General features: G+C 42.9%; 1 protein-coding gene across 3 annotated transcripts in view; it reads right to left on the bottom strand.

Annotated features, from left to right (window-relative positions):
- LOC128015549 (transmembrane 9 superfamily member 2) overlaps positions 1–24,589 on the bottom strand; it is an 88,306-nt gene that overhangs the window by 46,043 nt on the left and 17,674 nt on the right. The window contains exons 10-17 of one of the 3 annotated variants that reach the window (XR_008183948.1): positions 23,713–23,845; positions 22,929–23,048; positions 19,443–19,500; positions 19,081–19,240; positions 18,793–18,944; positions 17,426–17,537; positions 17,155–17,326; positions 16,473–16,602 (exon numbers count right to left, since the gene is read on the bottom strand). The exons of 1 other annotated variant lie outside the window; for it this stretch is intronic. Coding sequence is in view for 1 of the 2 variants with exons in the window: in XM_052599478.1 (XP_052455438.1) it covers positions 16,535–16,602; positions 17,155–17,326; positions 17,426–17,537; positions 18,793–18,944; positions 19,081–19,240; positions 19,443–19,500; positions 22,929–23,048; positions 23,713–23,845 (975 nt within the window). In the remaining variant the exon portion in view is untranslated. Of the gene's footprint in view, positions 1–15,611; positions 16,603–17,154; positions 17,327–17,425; positions 17,538–18,792; positions 18,945–19,080; positions 19,241–19,442; positions 19,501–22,928; positions 23,049–23,712; positions 23,846–24,589 lie in introns of those variants that run through there. One more of the 3 variants, XM_052599478.1, reaches the window with a different exon arrangement.

Below are 24,589 nucleotides of genomic sequence, written 5' to 3'. Positions count from 1 at the left end.
GAGCAGGTGTAATAGAGGCTTGCCTCTGGTGATTACGTTTTGGTTGCACCAGCAGGCACCAGCAACTAAAGCAAACTCTGAGGAGGTGTGGAAAAGTTTTGACCATGTCTATAATGAGAATAATTAGTGAATAATGACGCACTATCAGTGAGAACAGGAACGCGCTGAAGATATCTACAGTGAATTCAATCATTTTCCTCCACAAAAACATGTAAACCTAGCCTAATCTCTGTGAGTAAAGTTTTTTCAAATGATAACTAAATATTCATTGAGTCTTAAATGCACAATGTTGACAGAGTATTTACACTAATGATGGCATTATTCTTTTATAAAATAAAGCAAATCCGGCAGAGCCTTTATCTTAATTTCGTTATTGCCAAATACCCATCTTAATTTAAAATTTATCTTAATTTAATTTTTTTTAAATGACTCGTTTTTATTGGTGCGTTGGTCTATTTATAGGTTAAATGAGCCCATGTCTAGAATGCTGAGATGTTACGATGTTACAGAGGACTTATTTTATTTCTTTATTCCAACTTCCAAGTGGTCTAGTCTACGTTAGTTATGAGTAAATTATGTTAAAACATGAATTAATTACTCATTGTTGACAAAAGGCAAAAGAGCTGTGTGCGTGCACACATTTGAATAATGTCGGGCTGTAAACGGGTTCGGGCTTTAAAAAAGCTGTCAATCAAAATGTACTTGTCGGGCTCGGGCCGAAACCTGTCGGGCCTAACTTTTAAGGCCCGATTACAGCTCTAAGTGACACTATTACGTGAATAGGGGCTCCGTGTATCCCCTTTATTGTTATTATTGTGTTGTCATGAACACACTGTATCGCTCAATAATATTTTGTGTATTGACACACTGTATGCAATGACTATAGCTACTACAATTTCATTGAACTATGAATGATCATTATAACAAAATCACTTACTTGGTGGCAATGGCGATTCTAGGGGGTGGCCCGGGGCCGGGGCCACCCCTGAAAGGTCATTGGCCACCCCTGTGGCCACCCCAGATCTGATAGCTAGTTGGTCAAGTTCGTCAACACAAGAAAGGAGAAATGCTGTCAATCAATGATGACAGCTGATCAACTGATAAAGGGCCAGTTTAAAATTTTTAACTAACACAGTAACGGTCGTACGGAGACTGAGAGCTGATTTCTGTTCAGTGGACGTTTGGCCATGCAGGTCAGGTGACCTATGAGATGAAAACAAACGTGGAACAAACAGGAGGATGGTCACACACAGAGTAGCAACGACAAAAACGCTGGAATCAGTTGATTGAGATGTATGGTAAATCAATGTTTAGTTATATCGTAGTTCTCTCAGAATGTGAAGGAAAAATGTATCTAGCACTAAGTAGCAGATTAAAGTCGAACTACACTGCACTGGCTAGCTTAGTAGCCTGCAAACTAAGTTAAGCATTGGAGGTTAGAATACCGCCGGTGCAGAAGCAGTCGATCTGCAGTCGATCTGTTCCCCTCGAAATGTCTGTTTCCCCTTACGCAAACATAGTCAAATGACCTTTATTTCTATAGCGCTATTAACAAAAAGGATTGCGTCAAAGCAACAGAACAACATTAATTAGGAAAACAGTGTGTCAATAATGCAAAATGACAGTTAAAGGCCGTTCATCTTTGAATTCAGTGATGTCATCATCTCAGTTCAGTTGCCGAGTATGATCAGAACTAGTGATGTGTCGTTCGTGAACGAATCGTCCTTTTTGAACGAATCTTTTAGGTGAACGAATCGTTTTCGTTCACGCAATCCACTGACTCATATTTCTCGTTCACTGAAGTTCCTCCCTCCACAGCAGTGCGGCGCTATAAGCAGCGCATGCGCAGCTCAGTGAACCGGGTAACAACCATTTCATCCTGTCAAAGAATTACTCAACCTCGAGCCAATAGCCTTCGAGTATGAGATGTGACCGAGTATGTGATTTGTTGATTGTAGTGAACGAATACGCCCTTCGATGAACGAGTTTCATATGAGTCTGAACTAGATCTAGAGATTTTATTGTTCGTGAATGAAATGACTGAACTGGTACACATATCATTCGTGCATGGGTTGAATGATTTAGTACATCTCGTTCGTGCATGAAATGACTGAACTGATACACATGTCGGTCGTGAATGAGTTGAATGAACGGAAATAAGTCTTAGTTTAGTCTGCCATTTAGCATGTCAATCTCGGAAAATGCAAAGCGCAGTTACAGGTACTGTGCACATACGCTTGTTTTGATATTTAGCAACTTTTAATCCCCGATTTATGAATGTGAATATATAATATACAAACTGCCTGACCAAACAATTAATGCTAATTAGGCAAGAAAACAATAGGTTACTGTCATAACCCCGGTTCTCTGAAACATCGAGTGGAGAGATCCACATATGGGAAGGGCACCCGTACCTGACCTCTGAAGAAGCATCCAATTGCACCAAGTCTGGCTAGACAGACAGAAGCGCGCAGCCAATGCCAGGTAAGGCCCCGCCCCCTTACCTAAGGGTATAATAATGGCTGCAGCGCTGCTATTCTCCAGTAAGTATATTCGCTTCTCGTGTGGCAAGCGGGGCAAAACTGGTGGATCTTTCCACACGATGTTTCAGAGAACCGGGGTTACGACAGTAACCTATTGTTCTCTTTCATCATCTCATGTTCGAGATCCACCTATGGGAGAGACATGGACTGCTCCCCAATTGCCCAATACACTCACAGTGAGGTTCTGAAAGCCAGAGAAGGACAGTCGCCCCAAAGAGGCGGTGCCTGACACGTCCCATACTCATGAACCTGCAATACTGATGCACAAATCGTGACTACTGTGCATATGCAGCACATGAAAAAATGTTAGCATCACACACATGGTAACCAATGTGCATATAATTACACCCAGAAAAGCACTGTAAAAACATGCTTGGTGACAGGGATGTGCATGGCCAGCCGGCCCATTCACTCCTTCATCACTTCCAACAGGGTTGCAAGGAAGGGCTAAGAAGACCCCACCCCTAAAACCGAATGTGCTACCGAGATGCTGGTGACATCCAGCTGGTAATAACGCACAAAGGTATGAGAAGCCCAACTGGCAGCGGAGCAGATGTCCTTTAGCGACACTCCCCTAAACAAAACCCAAGAGGTGGAAATGCCCCTCGTGGAATGAGCTCTGATGCCCCCTGGTGGCTGCATTCACTTTGATTCATAAGCCAAAGCTATAGCATTCACAAGCCAATGTGAGAGGTGTTGCTTAGAAATAGGATTCCCTCCATGAGGGGGTGCCCATGAAATAAAGAGCTGGTCGCTCTTCCGGAAAGCACTGGTCCTGTTCATATATGTCCGTAAAGCACGGACGGGACGGGAATCCCTGATTCATCAGACTAGGGGGCACCACCTGAATCGCTCCCTTGTTTAGGAGGAGGCATTCTCTTCCATGTGTGAAGAGAGAACACCTTTGAAATGAGGATGGACTGAGGCAGGGCTGCGTGGCCGCTAGCCTGGGGAACACCAGACGGCGGGATGACCTCCTCGTCCTCTGAGACCCCGAGAAGGGCCGCATCATCCTCATCGCCGGAACCGGCCGGTCTGTCGGCGAGCATGAGGTTGGCCGTGAAGATGTCCTCTTCGGGGAATGCGGGATTGGGCTGGTCAGCTCAAACAAGTGAGGAGGCGCCCCGGGAGTCCCCCGGTAGCGCGTCGTCGTCACCGTGTCCCCCATCTGAGTCAGAAAAACCCAGCTCGGCACACTGGGTCGCTGCAACTTTAAGATTTGATCTAAGTCGCAAATTGCAATCTCAATTCAGTTAAGTAGAAATTAATTGTACTCAGTTGTGTTTAAGGCACTTAAAATAGCCCATTACGCCTACATTATAGTAACACATTTTTTATATAAAATAATGAAGATTTCTGTGCCACCCCAGACTGGTTGCTGGCCCTTCCCTGGCCACCACTATAAAAACATCCTGGCTTCGCCACTGCTTGGTGGACAGCTGACCATTAGGTTCACTCGGCATGGGGCGTTTCTTCCAGTTGATCTTGTCACAATGGGCTAGGCTAGCAGTGGGTGCGTCAAATAACACTTACAGAACGCACAGAAATAAAAAAGGTATGTATGGACTTATCTAACTCTGGGGGATACTGTGAATAAGCTAAAGTCCCAAAAAGTCGGAGTGTTCCTTTAAGAAATGGACACTTAAAACAGGTGGATAACGCTGATCCTGGAGGGCCTGTGTCCCTGCAGAATTTAGCTCCAACCCTAATCAAACACACCTGAACAATATCCGAACATTGCACTTGATATTATTGCTTTTTTGTTGGTTTTGATTGCTTCTACTGTCCTCAATGGCGCCATCTAGTGGACACACCAGGGGCAACATGCAAGGTTTCAGACAGATTTCCTCTCTCCGCTGGGAGATTGACTTTCTCTGCGGAGAGAGATCCTCTCCCCGTAACAAATTCCTTTGATTCGTTTGTTTTAATGTGTTTTTTGTTTTTTTGTGTGTTTTGTGTTGGGGAAACACTGGGGCCGAAGCCTTTATTGGTTGGGTGAGGGGAACAGAGTGTATGCGGTGTGGTGACACTGCTTTTGCACTTTTCCCTCACAACAGGCCCCCTGAACGTGAGGGGGGAACACACACCGTTCATTAAACACATGGGCTGGGCAGCCTCGAGTGGAGAGGAACTGATCCATCCACGGGAGACCCTGCGTCTTTTGAACGGGGTTCCTGGGACAGGAAGAGAGTCCGAAGGGCTCGTGGCCCGTGACAGCGGACTCGATGTCCCCATCAACCAAACATCAGGCAGGCCACTTACATTTCGAGTCGATGGGGTGGGGTTAGATGGTTTTCCCGCCGCAACGGCACAGGAAGTCGATTTTCCCCAGTGCTTAGCAGGTGGTGGGTTATTCAGCTGTGGTGGGGGTTTGTTGTGGGGCCTTTCCTTGCCCTGGTGGAAGTGTCGTCCCATGGCAGGAATGTTAGGCAAACACGCAGGGGGTGCCTGGCGTGGGGCCGCCTTCCTAGGAAGACATAACTTGAAGGCCTCGTCCTCCTCCTTTTTGTCGTCACACCGTTGTTGCATTAATGCGACGGCGGGACTGAAGAGAGCCCGGCCGGGCTCAACCGACGCGCCCGCGATGTGCCGCTTCTCACTGTCAGGAAGGCCTGACAGGTTAAGCCAGAGCGCGCGCTCTCCTACCACAGAAAGCGCCATAGAGCGCCCGGAGGCTTGGACGGCCAGCCGAGCGTTACAAAGGACGAGGTCATTCACCGTGAGGATCTCCTTCCACAAGGGTAGAGAAGGAGTTCCCTTTTCTAGCTGTTGGCCTAATTCGTCCAAAATCTCCGCCTGGTAAGCGGAGAGGAGAGACGAGACGTTGAGGGCCCTGACAGCCAAGGCCGAGGACTTGTATGCGGCCTGGTGAACTGAGACAGAGAAACGGTCCATCTTGTTAGGCAAGACCGGCTTAGGGGGAGCGAGCAGCCCGCCCTGAGCGGGATTAAGATGCCAGGCGATGGAAGGCTCGATAGCGGTTTTCACCCATACCATGAGCTGCCATATCTTTTACTTCAAGGCCTGAAAGGAGGAGGTCCCAACACTTTTCCGTCGTAAATATCCCTCTCCTGGTCGGTGGCGCTCTGTGGAGCCGGCCACTCAATGTTGAGGCGAGCGGCCACTCGTTCACACACTTCCAGGAGGATGGACTGAGGCAGGGCTGCGTGGCCGCTAGCCTGGGGAACGCCAGAAGGCGGGATGGCCTCCTCGTCCTCTGAGACCCCGAGGAGGGCCGCATCATCCTCATCGCCGGAACCGGCCGGTCCGTCGGCGAGCATGAGGTTGCACGCGAAGATGTCCTCTTCGGGGAATGCGGGATTGGGCTGGTCAGCCCAAACAAGTGAGGAGGCACCCCGGGAGTCCCCCGGTAGCGCGTCGTCGTCACCGTGTCCCCCATCTGAGTCAGAAATACCGAGCTCGGCGCACTGGGTCGCTGCAACTTTAAGACTTGATCTAAGTCGCAAATTGCAATCTCAATTCAGTTAAGTAGAAATTAATTGTACTCAGTTGTGTTTAAGGCACTTAAAATAGCCCATTACGCCTACATTATAGTAACACATTTTTTATATAAAAAAATGAAGATTTCTGTGCCACCCCAGACTGGTTGCTGGCCCTTCCCTGGCCACCCCTATAAAAACATCCTGGCTTCGTCACTGCTTGGTGGACAGCTGACCATTAGGTTCACTCGGCATGGGGCGTTTCTTCCAGTTGATCTTGTCACAATGGGAAAAAAAACGACAACTGCCGGGTGGTAGTGACGCAAATATTTAGATTGTCATCAAGCCTTGACATTGATGGCAATACCCGGTCCCATTCATTACAACAAAGGCACTCGGTTTCTGTCGGCATAGGTTGGCATGTTCCACATTTACACCACCAGTCTGTGTTCGTCCTGATTCTCCCTTCGACATCAATCTGTTCGGCATCTTGTCTTACAGCTTCCAAAGTTTGTAACTCCTCGTCTGTGTATTCTGGCTCCAAACTATATGGTTCTGGATCTTGGGTTGATACACAGTAAAATTCATCTGAGTCTGACCATTCCTCAAAGTCAGCCATGATCACGAGTCAGGTCTAGCTAGTTAGTCACATTTATTTTGTTTCCGGAACTATCAACAGGGCGTCTCATGTGCTGCGCTAATCACTAACTCTGGGGGATACTGTGAATAAGCTAATGTCCCAAAAAGTCAGAGTGTTCCTTTAAGAAATGGACACTTAAAACAGGTGGATAACGCTGATCCTGGAAGGCCTGTGTCCCTGCAGAATTTAGCTCCAACCCTAATCAAACACACCTGAACAATATCCTAACATTGCACTTGTTATTATTGCTTTTTTGTTGGTTTTGATTGCTTCTACTGTCCTCATTTGTAGGTCGCTTTGGGTAAAAGCATCTGCTAAATGACACAATTTAAATATAATGTAAATGTAAATAACAAAACTAAATTAAAATTTTAAAACAAGCCCCAAATCAAATACATAACACAAATAAAACAAATTTCTTCATATAAACAAAATAAGGCTTTGTCTGTGCTTTCCAAATAAAATTATAGGCAACCACTGCATGTTTATCATGATCCAAAAAAGATGCTGCATACACGCAACATGAGCAGTTTTTAATTTAAATTAGATTGTATCATTTCTGAAATTCTGTATTTTGAATTTATAGTTTTGTAAAACTATACATAAAAAAGTTTCTGCATGAAACAGCAGATGAGTTGAATGAGACGCAGATTCACTCTCTGCCAGTAGGTGGCACTTAAAGAGTTTCCTTGGTTTCGGCTGTAAACGAAGCAGCGCTGAACTTATGAACTTTAATATGCATTATACAGAGGCAACAATTTAAAAAAAAGCAAACATCTAAACTTGTCTAAAGACAGTAAGTTCCCCTCAGACATGCATTCATATAAACTCCTACCTGTGAACAAATTGCGATTTACTTATCATCTCAACCGATTTGGATCATCACATATTTAAATCGATTTTCCACCGGTTTGCAGTTAATCGTTACATCCCTAATTAATACTGTTTCGGAAAGCCCAAGTTATACCAAAAAAAGTGCCTGTGATTAAAGACCAAAAGAGCACCTTGTCATTTTTCAGGAGCTGTCTACGTATGGCAATGTCTCTGCGAGCACACAGTGCCTTGCAGCAAGGGCCCTGGCTCCGCAGTAGGTTGGCCCTCTCCATTCTTCTGTTGTATGCAGCCATGTTCAGAGCACCCAGATCATGCTCTAAGAGTTTATCAGCATCTATGGATCCAAATAAGATTAAAATCACTCATTAAATAGCCATGTTTGTATAGCTACACTGATTACCAAAAACAAATGTTTTATGAGGCAACATACGTATATCTAAAACTATATACATATAATATACATATAGAGCCTAATTTGAAACAAAAAGAAATTTAGGAAAAAGAAAAAAAAAAATGTAACAATGGATCCTCTGCGGGTGCCATCAGAATGAACATCAAAACAGTGGATAAAAACATCCTTCCAGACTCTCTCTTGAAACCAACATGGAAGTGACGTGCAATTGATTGACTGGCTGCTAGACACTGGCTCAAAAAGGGACATGTTAAAATGGGCAACTTCACAGCAGAAAAAAATATATATTTACAGCCTGCTACAAAAAGTGGTTTTGATTTATATAGAAAATTTTGCCCTTCATGACCACTGTGAGGGGGGTGAATTTTTTAATAACTCATCCGTTTACATTATATCAAGCCTTATAGTTCTGTATAATTAGGGGAGTGGTCACTTAAATGACAGGTGAATTGCTGCTGCTGTCACCACTGTCGAGGACACGACGTCCATGTTTTTATACAGTCTACGATTAAAACAAAATCCACATGACTCCAGTCCATCAATTAATGAAGGAAGTGTGAAGTTTGTAAGAAACAAATCCATTTTTAAGGTGCTTTTACTTCAAACCATTGTGTCAGGCTAAACTACGAGTCCTTAATCCATGACGATGCTTCCTCCAATGAAAAAGCCCATCCTGTTTTATCAAAATATTTGTTTTTAACTGTTTTGTAAACGGTGCTTGATCTGTGCAAATGTCTCTCCTGATTCAGACGAGACAATATATTCACTGGAGAAAGCAATATTATGTATAGAGGACTCGTATTTTAGCCAGGAGCAGCAGTTTGGAGTTGAAATGTTTCAATGATGGATGTTTTTTTACAAACACACAGCTTTTCACTTCACAAGACATTTAATTGATGGAGTGGAGTTGTGTGGATTTTTTGTGGATTTTTCAGATTTGGGTGTAAACTGTTCGGACCCTCATTCTAATGGCACCCATTCACTGCAGAGGATCCATTCCCAAGCAAGCATTGTAATGCCTCATTTCTCTAAATCTATTCCAATGAAGTAACCCATCTATAACTTCGATGGCCTGAGGGTGAGCACATTTTCATGTTTGGGTGACCTGTTCCTTTCAAACGGGATTATTCCTTCAAATAGGTAGATTTGCAAATTTACCTTTAGGGTCTTCCAACTCTCTGGAACACACTTCTTTAACTCTGGCAAGGAGCTGAGGCCCAGCTAAGCGTCTGGAAACTGGACAGATAGGGCATTCAGTATGGTTTTCCGGCCTTGATCCTTACACACAGAGATTGTTCCAGATTCTCTGAGTCTTTGGATGACATTATGCACTGTAGATGATGATAACTTCAAACTTTTTGCAATTTTTCTATGACAAACTCCTTTCTGATATTGCTCCACTATTTTTCACCGCAGCATTGGGGGAATTGTTGATCCTCTGCCCATCTTGACTTCTGAGAGACACTGCCGCTATTTTTTATACCCAATCATGTTGCCAATTGACCTAATAAGTTGCAAACTGGTCCTCCAGCTGTTCCTTATATGTACATTTAACTTTTCCGGCCTCTTATTGCTACCCTGTCCCAACTTTTTTGGAATGTGTAGCTCTCATGAAATCCAAAATGAGCTAATATTTGGCATGACATTTCAAAATGTCTCACTGTCAACATTTGATATGTTATCTATATTCTATTGTGAATAAAATATAAGTTTATGAGATTTGTAAATTATTCCATTTCTTTTTTACTCACAATTTGTACAGTGTCCCAACTTTTTTGGAATCAGGTTTGTAAATTATAAAATTGTGTTTTGTTCTGAATACATAAAAAAAAAAAATATATATATATATATATATATATATTAAAATGTTTTTTTTTTTTAAGTGAACAATGTACATTACCGCAGTGTGAATGAAAATAATTCCATGTATAATCTGTCTTTGATTTCCGAAAGTATAGAAATTTTAGAAAGTATGCTCAAGTGCCTTTATAAAGTTGTCAGAGGTGTTTGGGATGGTAATTGTGAAACATCACCGTTTGAATGAATGACAGACAACGAGTCCTTTCTGTGCAGGAATACATTCACCGGTCTCCACTACTGGGTTAGAAGATGATTGAGAATATCACAACATGAGCGAGACATCTGAGTGAGTGATGTGTGTTATTATGTGAGTGATGTGTCAGGTTCTGCTTCTATGGTGGAGCAGGACCTACAAGCCAAAGTGACAGTGGCATTTGTCAAAAAAGGGAAAACCTGACAAAAATTTTAAACTAAGATAATTTTGTTACTTCTAATACAGAAATGACTCTTTTTGTTTTGTGTTTGAACATTTTCGTAGGATCTGAAATATCTGCAGACTGGTGTGAGCACTGAAGATTCCTTTGTCTCCTTGAAACAATTGCGAAAAAATGATTCATTTAAAAACATACTTTTATTTTTAGTATAATATCAAGTCTTCTCTAAAGGCGAGATCTTCAAACAACTGCCCGATGTCCCCTTTGTGCAGACATCGCAAAGGCTGAGGAAAACCGTACTAGGTAGGGTTTACGGGTTAGTGATGCTATGTTAGTGCATGTGTTTAGTTTTTTTTTTTTTTTCAGGACACAGGGATGTACTTTTAGTACATATTGCAGGTTACAGAACCAGTGAGTGGTATAGAAAAAAAATAGGAACTAGATTTTGTTAAAAAATATACTGAAAAATATGCTAGTACCTACATAATTTTTTTTCTATACATCGACTCAACTGGGTCTCTAATCTGCAATATGCTCTTTAAAATTACATACAAGATCAGAGAAATATTCCATGGTTCTATCTTTAACAATGAACAATCATAATAATAAAAAAGGGTAGGGGAGGGTTAAAAATACTACGCAAAATTTATTGGCTATAACTACAATCACAAAATAAATGGGCAGCCGTTTCTTCAACAAGACCACAAACTGAGTTTCAAGTTTCATCAATATAAAGATATTTAGAGATAACTGAACGTGTCGCTCATATATTTTGCTTTTAAGTTGTTGACGTTTGTTATTACGTCGTAGGTCACATGATAACGTTAACATGACACATGAAGGCCGGACTGCATTCAAACCTAATGCATTCAGGCTAGAGTACTGTTAGCGCTCATTAAGTAATTACTTAAAGGTTTAGTTCACCCAAGAAATGAAATTTAGGCTGCGGATTACTCACCCTGAGGCATCCTATGTGTATATGACTTTCATCTTTCAGACGAATCCAGTCAGAGTTATATTAAAAGTTGTCTTTAATCTTTCAAGCTCTATCATTGCAGTCAGAGAGGGTTGCATTGAGAAGTAAAATAAAAAGATGTTTAATAAAAAGCACCCATCCATTTAAAAAAAATGCATAGATTGAATTTATGGATGTGCACTTTTTTATTTTTTTTATTTAACTTCTTTTGGACTGAAGCAATGACTGCAATGATAGAGCTTGAAATATCAAAGACAATTTATAATATAACTCCGACTGGATTCATCTGAAAGAAAGTCATATACACCTAGAATGCATCGGGGGTGAGTAAAACGCAGCCGAATTTTCATTTTTAGGTGAACTAACCCCTTAAGTACTGAAATTAAGTACCTAATAAGAGAGTATGCAGTTTTGGACGCAGTCACATGTCGCCACTTACTGATAGCACGAAAAAAAATCCAACGGTTAAAAAACAATTGGAGGAACACCAGGTTCCATTTCAATACTTCACTCTTACTGCGTATATGGGAAAAAACCCTTTTTTCTCCTGAACTGAAGCCTTATTCAATCACGCAGTGAAACTGCACAGCCATTGGATCGTGCAGTGTTATTAAAACAAACCAATGGCTTGATAGTGGTGCTGCACGAACCTATGGCAGCGAAGCCCGCCAAAGCCCGCCGAAATGGGGGGGGGATCTGGCTATATATTGGCCGTTTCGCCACAGGAATTCAGATTATTTCTCCTTCAGCGACGACGTCACATCGCTTCCCTGATCTCCGCTGAACTGCTCGCCGTTGACACGCCTCCCACTGGAACGTGACTGCCGGTCCCCACTGCAGATTCTTCGCTTCCCTGCCGCCATCCGGTGAGAGAGAGAGAGAGAGAGAGAGAGAGAAACAAAGAGCAAATCTCTCTAAAAGAGCCTTTCTAATCCTTTCTGTCTCGTCATTGCAGCTGATGACGGGCACAGCGAGTGTGTCGCGTGCTTGGGGAAACCCCACGCTGACACAGCACTCGCGGGGAATTCATGTTCTCATTTTTCTTTTCAGAGAGCGATCTCGCTCCTCGCGCCCTCCCTTTTTCCGCGTTCTCTCCAGGGCAGTGGATGAGCTGGGTCTGGATTGGTCTCCTCCAGAGGAACCAGCCCGTAGCCGTCTGGATGAATGGTTTCTGCCGGGGTGCCAGCAAGCCCCTCGTCAGCGAACTGCTCCGTTCTTCCCGGAGGTCCACGACGAGCTCACTAAATCGTGGCGCGCCCCCTACTCAGCGCACCTGCGTACTTCATCTTCATCCGCCCTCACCTCAATTGACGGCGCTGAAGAAAGAGGATACGAACGGCTGCCGCCGCTGGACGAGTCTGTGGCCGTGCATCTCTGCCCGCCAGCAGCTATTGGATGGAAAGCCAAAGCCAACCATCCGTCCAAACCCTGCCGTACGACGTCGGCGCTCGCTGGGCGTGCCTACTCATCGGCAGGGCAAGCAGCCGCGGCGCTCCACTCTATGGCGGTGCTCCAAGTCTTCCAGGCCAAACTTCTCGCCGCCGCCGACGAGTCTGGCCCAGATGTCGCCACGCTCAGGGAGCTGAGAAGTGCAACAGACTTGGCGCTGCGTGCTACCAAGAGCACTGCCCAGGCCATTGGGCGCACGATGGCTAACCTGGTCGTCCTGGAGCGCCACTTATGGCTTAACCTTATGGAGATCAAGGATGCTGACAGAGCCCAGTTCCTAGACGCACCCATCTCCCCCAGTGGCCTCTTTGGTCCGGCGATAGAGGGATTCGCCGAGCGTTTCACAGAGGCGCAGAAGTCGTCACAGGCAATGCGACACTTCTTGCCGAAGCGCGGTTCATCTGCTGCTGCCAGTCGCCCCAGACAGGTGCCGACTCGTCAGCCTCCTAAGCAAGCACCCGCTGCTACCACCGCGGCCCAGCCGGTGAAACCCGAGCCTCGACACCATTCTCGCTCGGCCACCAGACGGTATCAGTTTCAAGCGCATGGGACCCCAGCCCAAGATAGTGCTGGACCCTGCGCCGCCGCCGTCATCCTGATCAACAGGAAAGAAAGAGGAGGGGGCTAAGTCTCGCCACAGGCTATTCCTTTCAGTTCACACGACGGCCACCACGCTTTCGCGGGGCGGTCACCACTTCGGTGCACAACGAGAACGCTCACGTTCTTCGTGCCGAAGTGGAAAATCTGCTGGTGAAGGGAGCTATAGTAATCATTCCCCCAGCACACCGCGACTCAGGGTTTTACAGCCGTTACTTTCTAGATCCCAAGAAGGATGGCGGGCTGCGCCCCATCCTCGATTTAAGACATCTGAACCGTGCCCTCATTAGACGGCGCATCAGAATGATCACATTGAAACAAATCCTCTCGCAAATACGCTCAGGGGATTGTTTTTTTTTTGCTGGATCTGAAAGACGCTTACTTTCACATGCAGATAGCCCCCCGTCACAGGCCGTTCTTGAGATTTGCCTTCGAGGGCGTGGCTTACCAATACAAGGTCCTCCCCTTTGGGCTGTCTCTGGCGCCTCGCACGTTCACAAAGTGCATGGATGCGGCTCTCTCCCCTCTCAGGCAGAAGGGAATCCGCATTCTCAATTACCTCGACGACTGGCTAGTTCTGGCTCAGTCAGAGGGGGAGGCATTGGGTTACAGAACTATGCTCCTCAGCCATCTGGAATGCCTGGGGCTCAGGGTGAATTTTGTCAAGAGCTCACTGTCCCCCAGCTGATGGATATCGTTTCTGGGAACAGTGTTAGACTCAGTGACTATGAGGGCAACAATGGTGAAGGAGCACGCTGCGGCTCTACAGCGACTTGAGGCCCCTTTCAAAATAGGTGCTTCTCGACCCCTAAAGACATTCCAGAAGCTGCTGGGTCTTATGGCGGCGGCATTACCGGTGCTGGAGCTCGGGCTGCTACTTATGCGCCCCCTCCAATATTGGCTGAAACCACGTGTTCCACCTCATGCATGGCGTCACGGATGCTTGAATATCAAGGTGAGTCAGGACTGTATTTCAGCCCTGACCCCTTGGAGGAACATGCAATGGATGGAACGGGGTGCTCCACTTGGTATGGTTTGCAGGAGGAAAGTGATCTCCACAGACGCGTCCAACAAGGGTTGGGGCGCGCTGTGCGAAGGGAAACCCGCTTTCGGCCAATGGTCGAAAGAGGAGAGCAGGCTTCACATCAACTGCCTCGAGATGATTGCAGTTCAACGAGCCTGCCAGAGCTTCCTGTCAGAGCTAAAGAGCCACCACGTGCTGGTCAGATCGGACAGCATGACGGTGGTCTCTTACATAAATCACCAAGGTGGGCTGTCATCGACGCGTCTCTTCAGACTAACGTCGCGACTGCTGGAATGGACCCAAAGCAATTTGGGGTCCCTGAGAGCAGTGCATCTTCCGGGCAAGCTGAACAAGGGCGCGGATATGCTGTCAAAAAGTGGAGTCTCTTCAGAAGAGTGGAGACTCCACCCGCAGACGGTTCAGAAGATATGGGAGGTCTTTGGCAGAGCGTAAATAGACCTCTTTGCCTCAAAAGACAACTCTCAATGGCCAACATATTTTTCCTAGATCGAGGACGCGTTGTGCCAGGACTGTCCCAACCGTTGTCTTTATGCTTTTCCTCCGGTTCCTCTGATTCCCCAAGTAATCAGGTGGGTCAGGGACCAGAGATGCAGGGTTCTGCTTGTAGCCCCATTCTGGGAAAATCAGCACTGGATAGCCGACCTGTTGCAGATGCTGACTGCGGCCCCATGGCCCGTTCCCCTGAGACAGGACCTCCTTTCTCAGGCGGATGGGATGATTTGGCATCCACACCCAGAGAGGTGGTCTCTGCACCTTTGGTCGCTCGACGGGAGCCCGCGGGACTCCCTGAGCGTGTGCTAGACACAATTTCACAGGCTAGAGCTCCGTCTACACGACGTCTCTATGCCTCCAAATGGTCTGTTCTCTCCACATTGTGCTCAGACCATGGTGAAAACCCAACCTCTTGTGACGTATCAGTGATACTGTCATTTTTGCAAGAGCTCTTGGAGAAGGGACGATCCCCCTCCACGCTCAAGGTCTATGTAGCAACTATAGCGGCGTCACACGCCCTTATAGCAGGCCAGTCGGTGGGCAGAAACGACTTAGTCGTCCGATTTATGAGAGGTGCCAGACGGCTTCATCCGCCTTGCCCTCCCACCGTCCCTTCTTGGGACCTGCCCACGGTGCTTAGAGCCCTGAAGGGGGCCCCCTTTGAACCGCTACAGTCCATAGGCCTTAAGGCCCTGTCGCTAAAGACCGCTCTGCTGTTGGCACTAGCGTCTGTTAAGCGTGTGGGCGATTTACAAGCACTCTCGATAAGCCCTAATTGCCTAGAATTCGGGCCTAACGACTCGAGGGTCGTCCTGAAACCGAGGCATGGCTATGTGCCAAAGGTGCTCTCCACACCTTTTAGAGCACAAGTGGTCACCCTCTCTGCGTTACAAAACACAGAGGAGGATTTATCAGCAGGGAACAACATCGTACATTAAAACAAACAACATTTTTGGAGACAATGAGATTTAATTTCTAATATATTTTTATGGTTTTCTTGTAATCTCATTACCTCAAAATCAGAGAAGTCAAAATCAAAACTGAGTGGCTATCCAAGATTTTAGTTTATGGACACATTTAAATGCTATGCATATATACAAAGAAAATCATTTCGCTGCAGTGCACCTGTGTATGTATGGGGAACTTCATATTTTCACAAACCTGTTCTAAAAAAAAAGAAAAGAAAAAAAGGTTCTTGATTTTCCTGTGATAACGAGGCACACAATGTGTTGAGGCATGAACGGAAACAAGAAAAAAAAAAACCTAACAGTTAAATAGACCCCCCCCCCCCCCACTGGTTATACACAATAATAAACAAGCATTTTTACAGTATCAACATGGAGAGAAATTTCACACAGCCTCACTCTTAAAGCAACTTACAACGAAGTCTTTCCATTTTTAATCTCTAGTTTCTTTTTTGATGCATTTAAAGAAAAAATGCTATTTACAAAATCCTACTTCTGACACAGTGAAGATTCAGTAGCTGGAGATAGTTTATTTGAAATGTATGCATTAACCTTTAATTTAAATGTTAGCAAAAGAAACAAAAGTAAGTAATATTTACAAGGGAAAACTCCAAATCTTAATTACTTTTGTGAGTCGCAGTGACCAATCTGCACATTTGCTGTATTCCATTCCAACTCAAGAAGCAGATGTGTTGATTTTTTTCAGATGGTTGAATATGCACTACTAATGCATGCACACACACACACACACACACACACACAGCAAAGTAACTGGAATTTGTTGATTCAGAGTTGTTGATGTAAAGCAGAGTCGCTGTGGTAACTCCAAGTTAACCAGCGCTCAGGTCCCTCTCTGGGATCTCACATTGGGCGGAGAAGAGTTCAGTCAATCAGAGATTGCTTTTATTTAATCCACTTTGACCACGCTGTAGATCTTGGTGACAAACCAAAAGCAGGCAAAGAATCCAATTGTACCTAGAGGCAAAAATACACTATAGATTACTAAAATGTTACAATTTTACAGACCATTATGTCCGTCAGTTTATTAAATAAATGAATATAATAAAACTCAAAGCACTGTTTGTGCAGAAGTGGCTACAGATATTTTTTTAAGCCCAGTTTGGCCTGTAACAGCAAATAAGCATCTTGTTTATCTACTCTCTTACTCTAACTTGTCTCTTGACTAAAGAAAAAAATTAAAAAGGATTAAAGAAAATCAGCAACCATTATCAGAATGGCCCACAATCAAACATAATCTGAATCAGTTATTAAAAATAACGATTGGTGCACCAATACTTAAATGTATTTAAAATGTATACATTATTATTAATATATTCAAATACTCCAACTCTAACAAAGTCAAAATCAAGATACAAACTGAACCATATTTCAGTCAATCTAATAGGAATCCATGTGATTAGGATTTTCACAAATTTTCACTCAATTTGGTCGCATGAATTGTTTGTTTGTTTTGAAAATGCCTCGTGTGTGAGCTGTCTGTCACTTTAACTCTACACACACACAAACCTGTGAAGAGGAAGAAGATGAGTGCCATGATCATGGTGTAGCCGAAGTAAAGAATGGTGCTGGCGAGCCCACTGATCTGCAGTTTAGAGAAGAAGTAATGGATGGCATAGACCAGGAAATAAACAGCTGTGAATCCGCTGGTGAGGAAGGAGCGCCACTGCCAGTGATAGTCCTGAGACAGCATATACACAAACTAATTAATAAAAAATAAAAAGACTCGATTGTCCAAAATATGCATATCGTCACATGTGTATGCTGTGTGAACTCTTACCTCAGCACACAGGTGGAAGTAGCATAGCAGGATGGTGGCCTCAGAACAGGTGATGACCAGGATGATAAAGACCAGGAAGAGGAAGCCGAACATATAGTACATCTGATGAGACCTGCAATATCGACAGTTTACACAATATTTCAATAAAACTGGAAGTGTTTTAAAGGAGATTGGATTTTATTTTGATCTGAACCCTAAACCTGAACTTTGGAATTTGCTTTTGCAGGGTTTCCACAGGATTTTAAAGCTCAAATTTAAGAGTTTAAGACATTTTTAAAGACCTGCAAAATTAAATGTAGCTTAAGAAATTTTTTTGATTAACATTGTTTTTCAATAATAAAAGATTTTTGAATTTTTGAACGGTCGCTTGAAAGTTAAAGTCATGTCATTTGCCAAGTATGGTTACTCTGAATTGGTGCTCTGCATTTAACCCATCCAAGTGCACACACACATCAGTGAGAAGTGAACACACACCCGGAGCAGTGGGCAGCTATAGATCCAGCGCCCGGGGAGCAACTGGGGGTTCAGTTCCTTGCTCAAGGGCACTTCAGCCATGTGTGTTGAGGGTGGAAGAGAGCGCTGTTCATTCACTCCACAGAGCAGAACATAAAGCAGCACAGACTTTGAAACGACCAGCACTCATAATGATTTAATAAATTAATTGCCTTCGAAATTTAATCGTCACATTCAGCCATATCCCAATTCTTGTCCCCTAATTTAAGACCTCTTGAAATCATAATTAAGGCTCGAGACTTTTTATGGCCTTTGATACAACTAAATTGAAGACTTTTTCAGGACTCACGGAATCAGTGTTTTGTAAACACTGGAATTGACCTATCGGTAAGCCCTGCCCCCTTAAATACTGTTGGTCACTCGGACAAACAAACGGAGTTCCTCACTGTCTCACAATGATAGCCAGAGACACGTTGCCGAAGCAGAAGATGACATTAACGTTCTGCTTGAGCAGAAGAAAAGTGCAACTTAAATGAGTATGCCAACCAGAAAATGAACATTTTCATCTTCATTGTGATTAGGGTTGAATGCTTAGGGACATTTTGCTCCGTTTTGGATGGATTTAGGAAATGGAATAAAATTAATTACATTGCCCATCCTCTCAGGATACCTGGAATTAGTGTTACAAGTACCACAGGCACATAGTTTTCCCATTTTCGTAGCATAAACTCCATTAAACCGATGAAAGCTTCAGATCTTCCAGTGTTTCTCTATGACGCTGAAACCTACTGATGTCAGAGTTCCGCTTCCCATGCAACTGATACTCAACTTCTATTGGCTCATCTGAATTTGAGGGGAGGGGCTTACTGATAGGTCAATGGGAATCATGGCAACCGTTAATCATCAGCACTAACCAAATGCTGTTGAGGATGAAGAACAGCTGGATGAAGATGCAGCCGAATGGCAGGATTCCACCCATGACAATGCCAGGAAGAGGTTTGGTGTAGAAGGACTGCTCTGGAATCTGTCTGGGGATCTGATTGGTCCGCACAGGATGTTCAATGCCCTGAAATAGAACCAAATTTACAAACATATTAAACTATAAGAAAGAGAAACAGGTATAATTGGATTATTTGACACCAAACACAATGAAGTTTTAAAAAAGGCTCTTGGGAAACAATTTGAAAGTAAAGAAAGCTTACGGTCTTCTTAAAACCAAAGTATGCTCCAATAAAGGTGAGGGGCACTGAGACACAGAACCACAGAGCCAGGATGGCCACCAGAGTACCAAAGGGCATGGCAGCTGATGAACCCTCACCCCACAAAATCAGATTCATTACGAAAAAATCTGCAAACACCACCCTGAAAAAAAACATGCATTATTCATTTATTATTTTTATAGTTATTATTCACAACAAGTCATATTTAAGCTACAAATCAACGATCAATCACAAGACTTGGGCAAGGGCAAAATGGCCCAAATCTTCCACTAACTGTAACATTTAACTGCTTAATGAAATGAAATTTCAATTCAAAGAAATGATGTATTGCTCCATTTACCAACCCTGGACAAAGAAATGCTGTCAGCAGAACATTGGTCTTCCACTTCTCCCCACCGAAGGCTGGAATGAGAGATAGACCAGTTCACCTCACATTTCAACAAGGATCACAAAACGAATATTAAATTACAAAGAGAAACTGCAGTTAAAGTAATACAGTTGTAATGCATCAGTACTTCAGCCTCTACAGACATATATTTTCTTGTTCTTTATTTCTGACTTTAAAGCAGTTGATAGAATTAAATTCATTTACATTCTTTTCATTTCAAAAATAATTATATTTCATTTCTTTCGTTATCTAGATGCAAACATTTAAAAAAACGAACTGAACATGAACAAATATCTTGAATGAATCAATTTCCACCACTACTTTCCAGTGGCTCCTAAAGCTAAGGAAACTCATTTTCACATTTCACATGAGCCAAGCAATGAGAAACACAGAAGTCCTGAGTTACTGGGATACTTCCTAGAACTTACTACTCCTATGCATCAAGTTTGTGTGGTTGACGGACAAAAAAAAAAAAGAATTGGGTAACACTTTACAATAAAATTCATGAATTAACAGTTACCTGAATTAGTTAACATGGACAAAACTCTACCTACAGCATTTATCAATCTTAGCTAATGTTAATTTCAAAAGTTACTATTACATTATTAAAATCAAAAATTGTATTTGTTAACATTAGTTAATGCACTGTGAACTAACATGAACAAAAAAATGTATAAGTAAATCTTTAACATTAACAAAGATGAAAAAATACTGTAACAAATGTAGTTCATTGTTAATTCATGTTAGTTAATACATTAAGTAATGTTAACAAATGACACTTTTGTAGCTGATCTGACTCGAACCAGACAAATTAAAGAGTCGAAACAGTCATGACCATCAGTTATTTGTCAAATGTATCATATTCTTGTTATAGGAATCATGTCCAAAATTAGACGCTGCAAGAGAGGGAAAATTCGGACCACATGCTTGATAAGATAACATATGATTTATGATGCCCCCGAGCCAAGACAATATCTGATTGGTCAAGACAACATTTGAGATGTGGCCAACAGGCCAATTTAAATACTTAGGACACCATAAAATCTTGCTTTTAGTTTTAGCTATGCTTCTTAGCTTCTGCTATTAGTCATGCCTGCTTTTAGCTTGTAGCTTTGCTTCCTAGCTTTAGCTTTTAGCCATGCTGTTAGTCATAACTGTTCTTTGAGCGCTGTTCCAGCGTGCTTCAGCCTGCATGTCTGCTGCTACTTAAGCCGCGTTTCCACCGCAGGAACTTTACCCAGGAACTAGGGACTTTGGCCTGGTACTTGGTGTGTTTCCACCGCAGGAACCAGGAACTAAATAAAGTTCCGGGTAAAAAAAATTCCCCTCAGAAAGTCCCTGCTGGCGAGGTGGTACTTTTTCAAAGTTCCGGAACTTTCGGGGGCGGGACTTTGGCGCTAAACATTCTGATTGGTTGAGTTCACGCAGCATTGGTTGAGTTCAAACACCATTTATTCGGATCATTTTCAAATATTACTGTTATTGTGTCATGAAATGTAATTTTAAAAGTATTTCAGGCGAGAATGTAGTTGTTTAAAACTCAAATCTATGGTTTATTTATAAAGACAGCGCTTATTTAAAAATGTGTTTCGCCAATCTCGTAGACGGTGAGCTCCACACGATCAGCGGGAGCTCAGTCCTCATGTATCCGCAGAGAGCAGCCTTACCTCGGCTAGACCTTCTGATATGTGCCGCTGGCTCTGATGTCTCTTTAGTGGTTAAACATAACATAATTCAGCTGCGGGGTAAACCTAACAGGTTATATTTGGTCTGTTTTCAATTTATCTATATGTTTAAATGAAAATAAAAAAGGCAAATTTATATAATATTTCGTTTCATTGTAATGGCAGCATATACACATATCCCTGAACTAAGTAAATTTCTGCAGCTGTTATTACGCTAATATGAAAACCAAAGGAGGCAGTGGTATTTTATATCCTATTTCGTTTTATTGTAAATATACAGAGAGAAAAATTACAGGATTCGCATCGTCGCTGACATCACACTCCCCAGTCGAATGCACGAAGTCAGAACTAACTACCGATGATGCACGTCCAAAATCAGCGTACCTTTTTTTTTTTTTTTTATCAGCGGTACTTTGTATTGAGAAACGCGCAGACCTACGTCACCAGTCTATTTGCCTAATCTACCCGGTACTTTACACCATGGTGGAAACGCAGAAAGCAACAGGTCTGGGGGGAAAAAAGTTCCTGGGAAAAAAAGTTCCTGGTACAAATGTTCCGGGTAATTTTGGTGGGAACGCGGCATTAGCCACAATGAGAAGAAACACTACCTAGTCTCGTCAAACTTTACGTCTTTTCTTTTCCATTTGAGACTTTCGTGTTCTGAGTTAAGTTTTGTAACGCAGTCTGACCTCGACTGCCCATTCAACTTCAACCAGCCCACACAACTCTGGGTCTTCAGCCAACGCCCAACCAGGGCTTCCCAAGACGTCACTTCAACGACAGCTGAACTTCCAGCCAATCAGCGACATCGGGAAACCCCCTTTCAACGACAACTTTACACAGGCAATGTACCCTCAGACATTTGTGCTGTGTATCTAATATAATTTTAACCTCATTGAGGAATTCAATGCAAGGGTTAATTAAGTGATTGATGGTTGTTCATGTCGATGCAACTTAACGTATTTTTGTAAACTTGGGATTCCACATTTCCATTCTCTTAAACTCATCTTTCCCTGACTTTCAATCTTCCTGCAATTTGTGTGAATGTGTGAGTGTGTGCGTTTATGTGTTAGATTAGTTTATATGTCTTAGATTTATCTAATAAAGCCTTATTCATATTGAAAAGAGAAGGATCTTTTGTTTTGTGCTTATAAGTTAATTTCTTAAACTGCCGATCTTGTTACTGTACTAATTGATAGTGTTTTTACTATACTTTGGATATTAATATCCAGCGCAGATTTGATGTTAAACGGCTCGTTCAGTGAATTCGCAGGGCGTCTCAGTGATCAGCCGTGAAACAGTGATTCTGTTCAAATTCCCTTTAAAATCTTGATTTAAAAAAAGATTCCCTTTGAGCTAAATTGACCTGTTTCCCTTACACCTTATTGTACAGTGTTACCAGAAATGGCTGTTGTAACGATTGAATGTAAATTCCTGTGTGTCCATGATTCAGTTTCTAATAGGAGAGGAAAAACTGAGAGAAGATCAAAGGGGGCAACTAAATGTGTCATATGAATGATGTTAAAACAGCTCAGCAGATGGATCTACATCTGATATCATAGTAAGCAGAAGAGTAAGCTCTCATTGTATTCTGCACGAGCTGTACAACACAAGTAAAGCTAAAAAGCAGCAGGGGTGGGTCGGCCTGCCTGTTCATGTAAATGGCTCCTCTGACACTAATTCAATCTAACGAACAGCAGACAGCCTAATGGAGGGAGGATCAGAGATCAAAGGTCAATCCTTTGCTGCGGACTTACATTTGTAGTAGCGGGCAGCCACATAACCAGCTGGAGTACCCAGGAGCACCCACAACACCACTGCACACGTCATCAGAGCCCCACGATTGGCAGGTGACAGGAAGCCCAAACAGGCAAAAACTACGGGGGAAAACATGTCTAGTTCAGGGTTGCAAGAATTCTAAATTTTGACGTAATGTCAACATTTTTAATCATATATTATAAATTTGTCAAAAAATCTGACTACATTGGTCAAATCGCATTTGATAAAAATGTCTTGATTATTTTATTTTTTTATTCTCAGTGTTTTCTTTCTCGACAATTTAATGATCACAAGACATTGTTAGGTTTTTAACACTGCTATTTTTAAATAGTTTTTATGCCTGCAGTTTGTCAATTTTTTTACTACAGATTAAAAGTATGAGGTTGATAAGATTTTTTTATGTGGTTGAAAGGTCTCTTCTATTTACCAAGGAACAATTTGATCAAATATACAGTAAAAAAAATTATATTGTGAAATATTTTTACAATTTAAAAGAATACAATTTTCTATGAGAATTTCTGTGTGTAAGGAATTCAAAGCTGAATTTTCAGCACTCATTACACCAGTCAAAACACTACGTTCTTTAAAAATAAATGCAATTTTACTGACCCCTTTTCAATGGTAGTATACTTATCTTAATTTTTATGGCAAAGACAAATTTCTAAAGCAAACTAAGAAAACCACTTTTTGACCTGGTATTGGTCTTTTTCTAACAATCAGGGCTTGAATTTTCCTCGATTGCTCAGCTCTCTATACACTTACAGAGAGTAACAAAGGTCATGATGAAGATCTGAGTCCCAGAGCCCAGGAACACAGACAGCAGCATGCCTTTCCTGGGAGGCCTGAAGACATCTCCGTGAACAAGCTTCCAGCCAAATTCCTCCTGGGCATCCTCCTGGAAAAGATGGAGAGGAAAAGCCAGGCTTCAACAATAGCAGGAGCTAACATAACCCCGTTCAGGCGTGGGTTTGGGTCTACAGCCCAATTACAGCTAACAGAGATCAAAGGAAGGACGCCGGCTGCTGCTCAGACCAGTGATATACACTGTGCCACTCTCAGTCTGTCCTTAATGAGTCTGATCTGTCAGGACGAGGAGGGGCCATGGTGAAACAGAAAAGAGAGAGCACGTAAAAGCAACAGATGCATCACGCCTGACCCTGTTTGACCCCAAAACCTGGATGGGAGGGGCCAAATATAGGATATATAAAGAGATATATCTCTGAATGCTAAAGTGTGTGTGTGTGTCCGCACTTGTCTCTCCACATCAGTGTGACCCTCACTGTTGGCAGCAGACGACCCAGACCACAAACATAAGTGACATACATTAACACACATTGTTAAGTTATAAACCAAACACATTGAGTGCCACACATTCACACACATGCAAACATAAACATTGTCTATTATGTTTTAGAGATGGGCGATATGGGAAAAAATGTAAAAAAAAACAACAAAAAAAAACAAACAGAAAAATCTCTCTGCATTTTTGGCCAATTTGCAATATACGGTACATGTCTCTGTACTTTTATTTTTGTATTTGGAATACAAAATAAATCTATTTAAATCTGTATTATAAATATCTATATATATTTCTTTTTGACTAACCGTTCAATGTTGTCCAACAAAACAATACATATTA

This window comes from Carassius gibelio, chromosome A1 (assembly GCF_023724105.1).
Source record: "Carassius gibelio isolate Cgi1373 ecotype wild population from Czech Republic chromosome A1, carGib1.2-hapl.c, whole genome shotgun sequence".
NCBI lineage: Eukaryota > Metazoa > Chordata > Actinopteri > Cypriniformes > Cyprinidae > Carassius > Carassius gibelio.
Note: the sequence above shows the minus strand (reverse complement) of the source record. Positions and strands in the feature narration are given on the sequence as shown.